This window comes from Eurosta solidaginis, chromosome 3 (genome assembly GCF_040869045.1).
Source record: "Eurosta solidaginis isolate ZX-2024a chromosome 3, ASM4086904v1, whole genome shotgun sequence".
NCBI classification, from domain to species: domain Eukaryota; kingdom Metazoa; phylum Arthropoda; class Insecta; order Diptera; family Tephritidae; genus Eurosta; species Eurosta solidaginis.
Genome location: NC_090321.1, coordinates 273,294,854 through 273,308,710, shown reverse-complemented (window position 1 = coordinate 273,308,710; position 13,857 = coordinate 273,294,854). Strand labels below are relative to the sequence as shown.

The window sequence follows — 13,857 nt, the reverse complement described above, 5'->3', positions numbered from 1 at the left end:
GTGGTGACTCTAGAATGTGTTTGTACGATATGGGTATCAAATGAAAGGTATTAATGAGGGTTTTAAAAGGGAGTGGTAGTAGTTGTATATGTGAAGGCGTTTTCCAGATATCGACGAAAATGTGGACCAGGGTGACCCAGAACATCGTCTGTTGGATACCGCTAATTTATTTATATATATAATACCACGAACAGTATTTCTGCCAAGATTTCAAGGATATAGATTTATGGAATTTTTTACATTTTTCGTAATTTTTGATATCGAAAAAGTGGGCGAGGTCATAGTCGGATTTCGGCCATTTTTTATACTAATACAAAGTGAGTTCAGATAAATACGTGAACTGAGTTTAGTAAAGATATATCGATTTTTGCTCAAGTTATCGTGTTAGCGGCCGAGCGGAAGGACAGACGATCGGCTGTGTATAAAAACTGGGCGTGGCTTCAATCGATTTCGCCCTTTTTCACAGAAAACAGTTACCGTCCTAGAATCTAAGCTCCTACCAAATTTCACAAGGATTGGTATATTTTTGTTCGACTTATGGCATTAAAAGTATCCTAGACGAATTAAATGAAAAAGGGCGGAGCCGCGCCCATTTTGAAATTTTCTTTTTTTTTTGTATTTTGTTGCACCATATCATTACTGGAGTTGAATGTTGACATAATTTACTTATATACTGTAAAGATATTAAATTTTTTGTTAAAATTTGACTTTAAAACAATTTTTTTTTTTTAAGTGGGCATGGTCGTTCTCGGATTTTGCTAATTTTTATTATGCATACATATAGTAATAGTAGTAATGTTCCTGCCAAATTTCATAATGATATCTTCAACGACTGCCGAATTACAGCTTGCAAAAATTTTAAATTACCCTCTTTTCAAAGTGGGCGGTGCCACGCCCACTGTCCAAAATTTTATTAATTTTCTATTCTGCATCATAAGCTCAACTCATCTACCAAGTTTCATCGGTTTATCGGTCTTTAATAATGAATTATCGCTCTTTTTCGATTTTTCGAAATTTTCGATATCGAAAAAGCGGACGTGGTTATAGTTCGATATCGTTAATTTTAAATAGCGATCTGAGATGAGTACTCAGGAATCGACGTACCATATTTCTACAAGATATCTCAAAATTTACTCAAGTTATCGTGTTAACGGACGGACGGACGGACATGGCTTAATCAAATTTTTTTTCAATACTGATGATTTTGATATATGGAAGTCTATATCTGTCTCGATTCCTTTATACCTGTACACACAACCGTTATCCAATCAAAGTTAATATACTCTGTGAGCTCAACTGAGTATAAAAACCACATAATGAGTATAAAAACCGCACGAAATGGTGTTTAGACTCGCGAAATCTACCGCAGAAAAACAGAGTTCACAGTTCGTTTTGTTGTGTTGATTTTCCGATAGATTGGTTAATTGGTGTGTGTTGCAACAATTTTCTGTCGTCCTTTGTCAAATTTGGTTTGGAGATTTTCGTTCTGATTGGTATATTTTAACACCTTTTTTATTATATTATTAGATTTATTCAGGATTTAAAATTATCACAATAAGATATAGAAATTTTTTTTAGCACAACAATGAATAAGTATTGACAGTCAGTTTCGACATGCATACAAATATTTGAACTTAAACTAAAAACTTAAATTAAGCCATATCAATGTGAAAACAAGTAGAAAAGTAGCTAAGAGGGATTCTCCTATAGTTGTTTTGGTTTAGGGTGTTTTTTAAAGCAGCAGGATTGGAGTTCCCGAGACGCGCACTTATCAAGTTTTACTGTAAGAGGAAAAAAGGACACATTTTTCTTTAAAAAGGGCGGTGCCACGTGTTATGTAGAAAAGTAATTTATCTGAAATGAGATGTGCAAATGAAGCTCACGCTGAGTATAAAATGTTTGGTTGCACCCGAACTTAGACACCTTTCCTTGTTTTTATAATAAATGTTTGCATAAATGAAGAAATTTTTTAAAATTAGGATAGAAGAAAGAAAAAATTTAGAGAACTTCCAAAGCTCGTTGTATAGATCCATTTCTGGAACTACTAAATTCCTTCATCGGCAACTTTTAGGCACCGCTGCTGTAACCATTCAGCTATTTCAGCAGTTTCTTCTATTCTAATTTTAAAAAGTCTTTCATTTGAGAAAAAAATTATCAAAACAATATTAATGATAAAATAATTATTGTTAGGCCTTGAGCTCGATTCGAACCCGCGATCTTAAAATCTTCTTCTTTCATGCACGCCTTCATTTATACATAAATACTCCAACAGAATAACTGTAAATTATGCACCACTCACCTGATGCAGCGCTATAAAATCCTTTAAATCCCGCCATTTGCTCTCGTACAAGGAGCGGCGCGAATACATTCGTTGGATTATCGCCGTCACATTACCAAATACGACAGCGTGCATTAATGCTGCGGGAGAACGCGTAGAAAAAGCAAATGAACGAGAAAAAAAGAAAAGAAAATCGCTGTTAATTACAATTTAATCACTGACTTTAACGTTAGTCATATAAATATTCAAGCGTAAAATAATTTAAATTTCCCTGGTGAAATGGTTCAATTAAAAATTTTTAATGTATGTATATTGCAACATGCATTTATGTATATATTTGTGGGAACATATATGTATAGGTAAACACATTTCAAAAAATAAACAATTCCAATTGTTTTTGTTTTATCGGCCTATTGATAAATCATTCAAGGTTCGATTCGAACTAAAGAGCAGAACAATAGCTAAATGGTTAGCGCAGCGTGCCTAAAGCGTACTGATGATGAAGGTTTAGCACCCTTCGAAATGGATCTATCTGCCCAGCTGTAGCAGGTTATCTGAAAAATTTTCTACTTATTATTCCATAAACAAAATATAATTTTTCAGTTAGAAAAAAAATTATTTTTCTGGCCTTGAGCTCGAATCAAACCTTGAATTTTATAAACAATACCGTGTAATAATGTTATTATAAATTTGTTTTTACTTACCTCCAATTAGCATCATTATGATGGAAAATACTTTCTCTGCAGTTGTATTCGCTGACACATTGCCGAAGCCCACTGATGTTAGGCTAGTGAAGGTGAAATATAGCGCAGTTGAATAGGCCTCGGCATTTGTTATATTAGTAACTGGAATTTTCAGGCGCTCTGATAATGCGTGCATCCATCCTGAAGGAAAAAGAAATGTTATGATAAGATTTTTATTATTTAAAAAAGAAAAGCAAGCAAGTTTAATTGTAAGCCTTTAAATTTCACAATATATGGCACACAAATGGATAGATTCAACCAATTATCAGTCGGTTAAGGCAACTGTAGTCTCGGCGACCGAACTTTTCGGATGTGTTATCTACCTTATACAATGCTCCGATTTTAAAATTTAAAATTTTTTCTCAAATGGGAAAAGAACGTACTTATTTCCTTCAAACTGACAGTTACTTATTCCTTGGCAGTCAGATCTATGTTGGGAATTAAACACTTAAATATTTTTATAACTCCGTCTCTTCTTACACTGAACTTCAGAAAAAAGTAATATCACTACGAAATTTGAAGCAAATTTTGAAAAAAGGTAGTTTAAGAGAGATTTACAAGTAACAGATTCAACCAGGCTTTCAACTTGTTGATGAAAACCGAATAAATTGTTGGTCAGCTCAATATGTTTTCTATTGAATTAAATTGTCACAAAGGACGCCTTACAAATGCAATAAATTTTCTTCTATAAAAACATATTGATCTTGTATTTTAGTAAATACTATCGCATGTGACTAAGATATATAATAAATAGCAATTGATATTCTGGTGAATTTTCTTATGTAATTGGAATTTAACAATGGCACACTATCAGCAAGTTATCTATCATTCAGATACTTATACAAAATTTTATACACGCATGTGACAGAGTATTGAAACACAAACACAAACATATTTGAAATAACTATAGAAAAGTGACTTCAGACCAGTGATAGGCACGCTCAATTGGGCCAGATTTATTTCACACATACTCTTGCTCTCCATCGTTCAATTGTTAGCACAGATGTGAAGATTCCCTGTGAGAAATATTATGATAGGGAAACGTAACTGTTGAGACAGAATTTTCGTTATTAACTCATGGTCTAAACATGTTAAGGGTGAATTTTTAGATTTGTTATACGTAATCAATGAAATTTGTTTGTACTTATATTTCAGAATTCATGAGCTTAACACCGGCTTATAATAATTGAATTTCAATTATTATGTTTTTTCTAAGAGAAACTGAAAAGAAAGAAACATTTACTGGCATATTGCGATGGACCATTTCGAAAACCGCCAACGTAATCATCATCAGGCAATTTTGTAATGTTATCAAAGGTTTCACCGGGATTCGAACCGTGAATCACATGGTGAAACTGCAGTAGCCTTTAACCACTAGGCCATCCTGCTGGTATTTGTTTGCATGCTTAATTCAGGTTTTCTCATTTCTACACTAACAACACAATGGAGACATTTTGTCTCTATATTGATTTGTGTGCCATGTAGATTTGTTTTTGTAAAGTTCTTCTTCGTTGAGAATGAGAAACTTTGCCAACTCGGGCTCGGATCCATCGCAATATGCCAGTAAATGTTTCTTTCTTTTCAGTTACTCTTAGAAAAAACGTAATAATTGAAATTTAATTATTATAAGCCGGTGTTAAGCTCACGAATTCTTAAATATAAGTATAAACTGAACACACCATTAAACAAACATATATAAATTTGTTTTTTTTTAAACTTGAACGTCTTCTCTACAAAAAATACTATAGAATGTTTAAATTAAAATAACTTAGCAAAATAGTCAAAACATGAACATGAATTAATCTTTATGTTTTTTTTTAAGTCAGCCACATATTTTTTAAACACTTTTCATCCCCCTGATTGCAACACCCTTATAAGTTTAGCAGATATGGTGTGTAGTGATCGGCACTATTTTCGTGTTATTTGCCGTGTCAACCCGCTTTGGCAATTCAAGTTTCAAGTGCATTACATACAAAATTATCGGATACCCTTCAAAGCGACTACAACTAGATGAATTAAGGGACTTGGGAATTTTTCAATCATATATGTAATAATCCTATATTGCCAATAGAAAATGCTCGCAATGTGTTTTGAATTCGAAATCAAAACAAGACAGCCTATACAATTTTTGTGATTGTAGCAGCATAAGTGTAATAAGAAAAAATTAAAATTTAGGTACATTCGATTATTCAATACAAAAACAAAAACGTTTAAACAGCCATATATCGGCAATTTGATGTTTGGGAATGTACCTAGCCTTTTGTAGCAATATAGCAGTATTACATATATGGTTTCAATATATTTTTGAAAATCAGATTTTCCAAAGAGTATGATAAAACTGTTTTTAATACATACACCTTGCCCTTTTAACTTTAATTTCCTACGGGGATGCTTATGGTGTAGCTCGCACGAATACACTTGCATTTAAAAATTTTCCAACCACTGCTTCAGACTCACATTCAAAATATTCGTTATGGGAATAATTCACGTAACGTATACGCCGTGTCGTCCCTCGGCAGAATTGAAATAGAAGAGCTGTCCTTTTTGCACTTTCCTCGCTTTTAATTTTTTCAAGCATTGTATAAATTTAACAGTGGTAGTACGTTGCCACCGTGGTGTGATGGCAGCGTGCTTCGCCTATCACACCGTATGCCCTGGGTTCACACCCCGGGCAAAGCGACATCAAAATTTTAGAAATAAGGTTTTTCAATCAGAAGAAAATTTTTCTAAGCGGGGTCGCCCCTCGGCAGTGTTTGGCAAGCGCTGCGAGTGTATTTCTGCCATGAAAAGCTCTCAGTGAAAGCTCGTCTGCCTTGCAGATGCCGTTCGGAATCGGATAAAACATGTAAGTCCCGTTGGGCCAATTTTTAGGGAAAAGCAAGAGGAGTACGACGCAAATTGGAAGAGAAGCTCGGCCTAAAATCTCTTGGGAGGTTATCGCACCACGAACAAACTTTTTTGTTATTGCTTTCCTGCCTTCTTACAGGCTTAAAATATAGCCGCAGTAAACATGCTTGTAGTGAAAGGTGACTAAAATTAAAATGCCATAAGTGGGCTTTGCGCCAGGCTTTGAACCTGCCACATAAAGTGCCCTCACAATAGAAAATGTAACAAGTCTCGAATGGGAACTCTTTTTTTTGGTAACAATCACGGCAAAGTTTCCAACGATCATGAGTTAAAGGATAACGATTAATGTACCTACATGTACCTGAGAACTCTTTCAGCAGATCCTATTTCGGTTGGTTGACGTGTTCATGAACGCACAGACCTATATAACCACTTAATAGGAAGTGCGATAGACGGGGTATGGCAGAAAGACAATAGGGACTTATGACGTCTGCGACAGTGGACATATGGAAAGAAGCGCAATTCGAAGTTAAGGTTTCGATTTTTAGGTGGGAAGGAAACTTCGCCGCCAATTACTGGCGGTCAGAGGTATGGGCTGATGTTTCGCCCACTGTTTGCATTTACAACATGAAGTTTATTTAAGCATGCACACCAATAAACTATTCTGGCGACCAGAGCTTCTGTTAGAACATAGAAATGTGTACGGTTACGACCCTCACCATGACACCATGATTGAATATTTTAACGCCACTGTGGACAAGGAAGGGGTTTCCGAGTCGACAATTGCACCGTTTTTGATCCCACATTATTTTATATAACGATTATGGTAAAACATGCACATGTATGTATACTGGAGAATATGTTTAGATCAACGCTCATAAACCATTCGCCTATATGTTGCATGTATATATTCGGCTGGATAAGCTCTTACGATTTACTATTGCATCGTACTTGTATGTACTTGTACTTGTATGTAGAAATTATCCCGTGCATGCAACAAACGAGAATTTTTCTTTCAACAAAGTGGAAAAATAATCAAAGAAATTTAAAAAAATCAAAAATAATCAATTACTTTTGATTATTTTTGATTTCTCTTTGATTTTTGATTACTTTAGATTTTTTTTTTTTTTTTGTGATTATTTTTTTAATCAATTGAAAAGTAATCATTAAAAATAGAAAATAATGGCAAGTAATCATTAAATGGTGTTTAAAGAAAATAATCAATGGAACGCCTATCATTACCATTAAATAAAAAAAAAAAAATAAATGTAAGGCCCGATAACCTCCGAAGAGATCTAAGGCCGAGCTTCTCTTCCAATTTGCGTCGTGCTCCTCTTGATTTTCCCTACAAATTGGCCGGACGGGACCTACAGGTTTTATGCCGACTCCGAACGGCATCTGCAAGGCAGATGAGTTTTCACTGAGAGCTTTTCATGGCAGAAATACACCCGGAGCGCTTGCCAAACACTGCCGAGGGGCGACCCCGCTTAGAAAAATTTTCTTATAATTGAAAAACATTATTTCTAAAATTTTGATGTTGCTTTGCCCGGGAGTTGAACCCAGGGCATACGGTGTGATAGGCGGAGCACGCTACCATCACACCACGGTGGCCGCCATTATCATTACCATTAGTAATCATTATATAACAGGTCTGATATATATATTCAAACATTTGAGAAAAGCATAGAAAAGTTTAAATTATGTTAAACAAAAGATCGCAGTGAGAGTTGAATGACAGCTGAGGAACCAAGAATAGATCTTATTAAAAAGAGCAGCTTATAAAGTTTGGCAAAAACTCTGCCATGAAACGCTTCCCAACAAAAATATATTCGCTTACAGTTGCAATTCGATGTCGATAAAGACACTCCCTGAAATTTTTCAGGAGTGTTATTGATATTGTTGGTTCTTTACTGGTTACAGATGCGGTGCATTATTCGGTAACAGAAACCATTAAGAAACAAGCCCGAACATCTCAGGAACGATTTCTGCCTCCTTAAAAAAGAATGTGTTTGAGGCTTTTGTCATAAACCATTCCTAAAAAAAATGCATATATCTTCATTCTTTATTAGAACGGCAGATTTAGTATGACCACATTGAGCCGTCTAGGCCAAACTGCGTTCCACATCTAGTTTTATGAGAGGCTCGCCAGCTAAAGAAACAGGAATCGAAACCGATAGGTGAGGTTGACAATTGAGTTGGAGAAACTACAAATTGTGCTGACAACCCCTTGGAAGTATTGCGCTACACAACCACTTGAATTATTTTGGTATTTAAGACAGGCATACCTGGCTTATGTATATTCTAAGCCCCCTAATTCGCTTAAAAAAATTGTTTGTTTTGTTTTAAACCAAAAATTCATTAAATAGAATATTTTTATAATGCTCAATAGAAATCCAAAAATATGTCGACATCACGTAGGTTCATAACTGTCTGTGTAAGGCCATAGCTTAAGAATACCAATTTACGTAAGCCAAAAGAAAAACTCTGACAGTTGCTTTGATAGAGGAAAAAAAATAAACAAATCAATGTCAACAATGATTTTTTTAGAAAAACGAACTACACATGTAAATAGCCCCATGTATTATCAAGACCGCTTTTTTTACATACGCACTTGTATGACACCCATCAGCATCAAAGGCTCAAGCTCTAGCTATAGAAACGATAATAATTTGACAGAGAGTTACAAAAAAACCGCGTGCTTTGTTTTTGTACCTTATACGAAAATGAAATTTTATATTAAGTTTTTCACGAATCTCAAAATTGTAAGTCCCTAAAGGAGAAGAGACAGACCCACCAATAAGTCTTCCGAAATGATCAGGATGAAGAGCTGAGTTGATTTAGCTATACCCGTCTGTCCGTCTGTCTGTTTGTAAGCAAATTAGTACCTCAATTTTTGAGACATCTTGATAAAATTTCGTGAGCGGGTATATTTAGGTGTCTGATTAGACATTTGCCGGAACCGGCCGGATCGCACCACTATATCATATATCCCCCCATACAACCGATTTTTGAGAAATGATGATTTTTGTTATATATTCTTCAATTTATCAGCTTGTAGCTTCGAACTTCACCATATTCTTTCGTATATTGCACATATTGGTGTCTGAAAAAATGTGTGGGATCGGTCGTATATATAGTATATGTCCCCACATCCGATTGTTCAGATACGAAACTTTTCGTAATTACTGCCTTAGTTTAAGAGCTAGAGGCTTCAAATTTCAGCGAATTGCTTACGTGTATAGCATATATTGTTATCTGAAAAAATCATAAAGATCGGTGGTATATATAGTATATATATGGTGTCATATATGGTATATATGGGGTATTCCATCCCATTTCGACCAATTTTGAACCCGACCCCTTTAGAATTGGCTGAAAGTTTTACTTCTTTTTCTAGCTTACGAAAGACGTTTTTCAGAATTTTTTCAAATTTTTTCATCCAACTCAAAAAAAGTTATGAATTTATAAAAAAAACACCGTTTTTGTTTTCAAAATGCTATAACTTTTTCAAAATTGACCGTTTGGGATCTTTTATGTAAAATGTTAAAATAACCAGGATTAATGACTGACACAGTAAACATGTAATTTAATCGTAGATTACCATAATATATAAAGAAAAGAATACTCAAAAATTATTTTCTTACTTTTTTTGTTATATAAATAAAACTGATAAAAAAAAAATTTTATTTTTGAATTTATTTTTTCAATTAAATAAAAAAAAAAAAAAATATAAAAAATCGGCCCACTCCGGGATTAGTGGGGATGATTGCAGAATCGATTGAAGTTTTTTATTAGAAAAAAAATGGCGAAATTCGAAAAATCTCGAAAAACTGAAAAATTAAAAAAATAACTTTAAACATTTTTTTTGTATTTTTTCCGAAAAGTACATTTAAAAATAAATTTAAAAAGAAAAAGATCCCAAACGGTCAATTTTTGAAAAAGTTATAGCATTTTGAAAACAAAAACGGTGTTTTTTTATAAATTCATAACTTTTTTTGAGTTGGATGAAAAAATTTGAAAAAATTCTGAAAAACGTCTTTCGTAAGCTAGAAAAAGAAGAAAAACACTCAGCCAATTCTAAAGGGGTCGGGTTCAAAATTGGTCGAAATGGGATGAAATACCCCATATATATACTTTTTTTTGTAATTTCAGCCCCATTTTAACAGCTAGGAACTTCAAATTTCACCAAATGCTTACGTGTATAGTATATATTGTTGTCTGAAAAAGTCATAGAGATCGGCGGTACATATAGTATGTATCCCATACAACCGATTGTTCAAATAAGAAACTTTTCGTAATTTCTATCCCATTTTAACAGCTAGGACCTTCAAATTTCACCATATTCTTTCTTATATAGCATATATTGTTGTCTGAAAAAATTATAGGGATCAGTGGTATATATAATATATACCCCATATAACCTATCATTTCTGCCCCCTTTTTAACAGCTAGAAGTTTCAAATTTAAACAAATATTTACGTCATATATTGTTGATATAAGTAGTTCATTATCATAGATATTTCATGTACACCACAAAAATCATTAAACTTTGCACACAAAGTACCTACCTATTTTTTATGTATCTTATAAATCGCTTGGATATGTACACCTGTTCATTATATTTCATATCTTATACACCCGATTATTTCGATATTACCATTGAGAACTCAGTGGGATTTTGAGATGTTGGAATTTAAGGTTGCAAACGAAAATAAAAATTACAACATTTTGACAAATAAAACTTTAATGTCCTATATTGATTCCTATCGTGATGTGCAACTAACTACCTCCTATCTTCTTCGTCTTTTTAGTAGTCTCTTAAATCAAAATAAACGGCAAAGGCAATTGCACCCAATTACCAGCCGATTTCTTTAGTATGATAAGCACTGCCGTCCCTTTTTACTTAGTGAAATCAAGTATAACTATATAGACAAAGATCTTTACGATTTAAAATATGTGTGCGTCAAAAGTGATATACATATCTGTCGAAATACATGTGAGCTTTCGTTGACTTCGATGACAACTAATACCCCTCAAACATTCTAGGAGTGCTAAGAGTTTAGGAATCCGATATGAGTCTGAAATATGTGAAAAATATCAACCGCAGATATATAACCATGTATGACTCAAATTTCATAAAATTTTGAGCAACCGAAAATTATGAAAATTATTAAACTAGGTATATATCTCCGGCGGCCACCGTGGTGTGATTGTAGCATGCTCCGCCTACCACACCGTATGCCCTGGGTTCACACCCCGCGCAAAGCAACATCAAAATTTTAGAAATAGATTTTTCAATTAGAACAAAATTTTTCTAAGCGGGGTCGCCCCTCGGCAGTGTTTGGCAAGCGCTCCGAGTGTATTTCTGCTCTCAGTGAAAACTCATCTGCCTTGCAGGCGCCGTTCAGAGTCGGCATAAAACATGTAGGTCCCGTCTGGCCCATTTGTAGGGGAAGCTCGTCCTTAGATCTCTTCGGGGGTTATCGCGCCTTATATTTTTTTTATTTTTCGTATATTTCCGGAAGAGAAATTCTAAAATTTTTCAAAAATGATGGACTTCGCTTCCGGTCACTCAGAAAAAGATTATTGCTTTTGTTAAAACTTTCCCTGCTGTTTGTTTTTTATATTGCCACTGGGGTCTCTGCATTTTATAAGTGTAGGTATTTTGGGCATTTTGCATGTGCGACCTCCGCATTATTCATTGCCAGGCACGTCGAACCCTCTGTCTCTAATTAGCGCTGACTGCACTGAAATCTGTATGTCCTTGTGATGGATAAAGCATACAAACTGCTTTCGTAATATGTTTATTTTAAGAGTTTTTACACAAATATCATACGTTCATGGTTCCCCTGATAAATACAGAAAACAAAAATTCGGAAACACATTTTTTCAGAAACCATTAGTCAGAACCCTCTAAATTTTTTCTTTATGAAAAAAAAATATATCTGACTATTGTTTTCTGAAAAATGTGTTTCTGAATTTTTGTTATCTGAATTTACGGGGGCACCTATTAGCAAATGCTTGAAAAATTTCTACGTCAAATATGCCATTGGCCATAAAGCTTTCAGACTCCGATAAGTAAAGAAAATAATCTGTTTATGGGGCCAATCAGCTTCATGTATGACTATTTTTAGACTCTTAAATTATATGAAAACAGGCTTATATCAGACCATCATCCCAAGAAAGGAAATACTAGACTGGTTTGGTCCCCACACAAAAAAGAAAATTGCAAATGTCGGCCCCTAAATTTAAAGATTATCTTGAAAGCCGAAAAGGTTTTTTCGTTGTAACAAGGTTATTTGACCACCGATTTTAAAAATCGACATTACTTGGGCCTTGAGTTACTTCACATTTCCGCTAAATGTCCTTTTAAGCTATGAATTTGTTTTCACATGATTAGGTCAGCTAGCAATGTTGTACCCCCCCCCCCCCCCCTCCCCCCCTAAATTATCCTTTTTTTCTTACCAACGAAAGTACTTAAAAATTCAAGAAAATGTTGCTTTCAAACCATATTAATAAAATAATAAACAAAGAAGCTATAGCACTTTCAATATTTATTGCAAAGTTAATAAAGATATGCCAAATATCATAAATACGGGAAGTCAAAATAAAAAAGTGAGTCGAACCTGTGGTTTCGTATTTATAATAGTAACACTATGCGACAAAATCAACTTTTTTTCTGGGTATTAGGCAAAATCCAGTTTTTTGTAAAGATTGAGGCCTAAGTAAACAAAGCACTATCTCCGTTTTTCGAAGTTAGCCTCCAAAAAATAGATATCGGTTTTCGAACTTCGAAATTCTACATTTCGAATTTTTTTTTTATTTTTTTTTTTTTTTTTTGTTAACGAGTTCAGCAAATTATATAAAAATATAATAAGAATCAGGTAAAATAACCGTTGTAATAAATATTGAAAGTGATATATTTTAGTAATATGGTTTGAAAGCAAGATTTTCTTGAATTTTTAAGTAAGGAAAAAAGGATACTTTAGGGGGGGTACAACTTTGTTAGCTGACCTAATCATGTGAAAACAACTTCATAGCTTAAAATGACATTAAGTGGAAATGTTAAGTTTCTCAAGGCCCAAATAATGACACATCAATTTTAAAAATCGGACGCCAAATAACCAAGTTACAACGAGAAAACCTTTTCGGCTGTATTTCGAAGGATCAAAAAAAAAATTTTAAAAATTGTCCGAAAGCCTCTCAACATAATCTTTAAACTTGGGGGCGGATATTAGCAACTAGCATATATGAGCTCATGATGAGTGTAAATGATTTTGTATATTTTCTTTTTTTGGACTCCGAATGTTTGTTGGGTACTTCAAATTATCCCACGAAACTTTCGATTACATCTGTTTTCAGTAAAACAAGTGCTAAGCTTATTCTATAATCTGCTTTTATTTTTACAACTTTGTCACAAAATGTTGCAGTCCAAATAATGGCGAATGCCTTAAGCCATGACAGCAAGAAGTTGTTTTCTTCAAAAAATCATTACAAAGCAACAGCTCAATGTCAGCAAACATATTACTAATACAAATGCATTAGTATACACAAACATGTACGCATACGTTTTATGTGCACAACATAGAAATTCGACGAGGAACCTGTAGCATATAGGGAATCTACACGTATTATTTCCTTCACACAGAAATACACATTTATATACCGGGTTATATTGATGTACTAGAACTTGTGCGTGTTAATTTGTTTCGCAGCTCTTTCATATAGAACTTTATGACGGAACTATTTGCCTGCTTGGGAAATTTCTTGTAAGCTTTCGCTTCCTCCACGACACATAAATTAACATATTGCTTACTTACAAATTTATGCAAATTTTTCTTTGAAGAAGATATAAAATGTTTCATATGAATATTTGTGTACGTTTTTCAATTGTATGTAAGCATTAATTATACTCAGCTGAGCAAAGCTCACAGAGTATATTAATTTTGATCGCATAACGGTAATCCGTAACGGCATAAACTAATCGAG

The 13,857-nt window shown here is 34.0% G+C and overlaps 1 protein-coding gene across 1 annotated transcript in view; it reads right to left on the bottom strand.

Annotated features, from left to right (window-relative positions):
- The window catches only part of Elk (Eag-like K[+] channel), a 410,371-nt gene that overhangs the window by 41,009 nt on the left and 355,505 nt on the right, over nucleotides 1–13,857 (bottom strand). The window contains exons 12-13 of the mRNA XM_067777239.1: nucleotides 2,983–3,162; nucleotides 2,300–2,418 (exon numbers count right to left, since the gene is read on the bottom strand). Coding sequence (XP_067633340.1) covers nucleotides 2,300–2,418; nucleotides 2,983–3,162 — 299 coding nt within the window. The remainder of the gene's footprint in view (nucleotides 1–2,299; nucleotides 2,419–2,982; nucleotides 3,163–13,857) is intronic.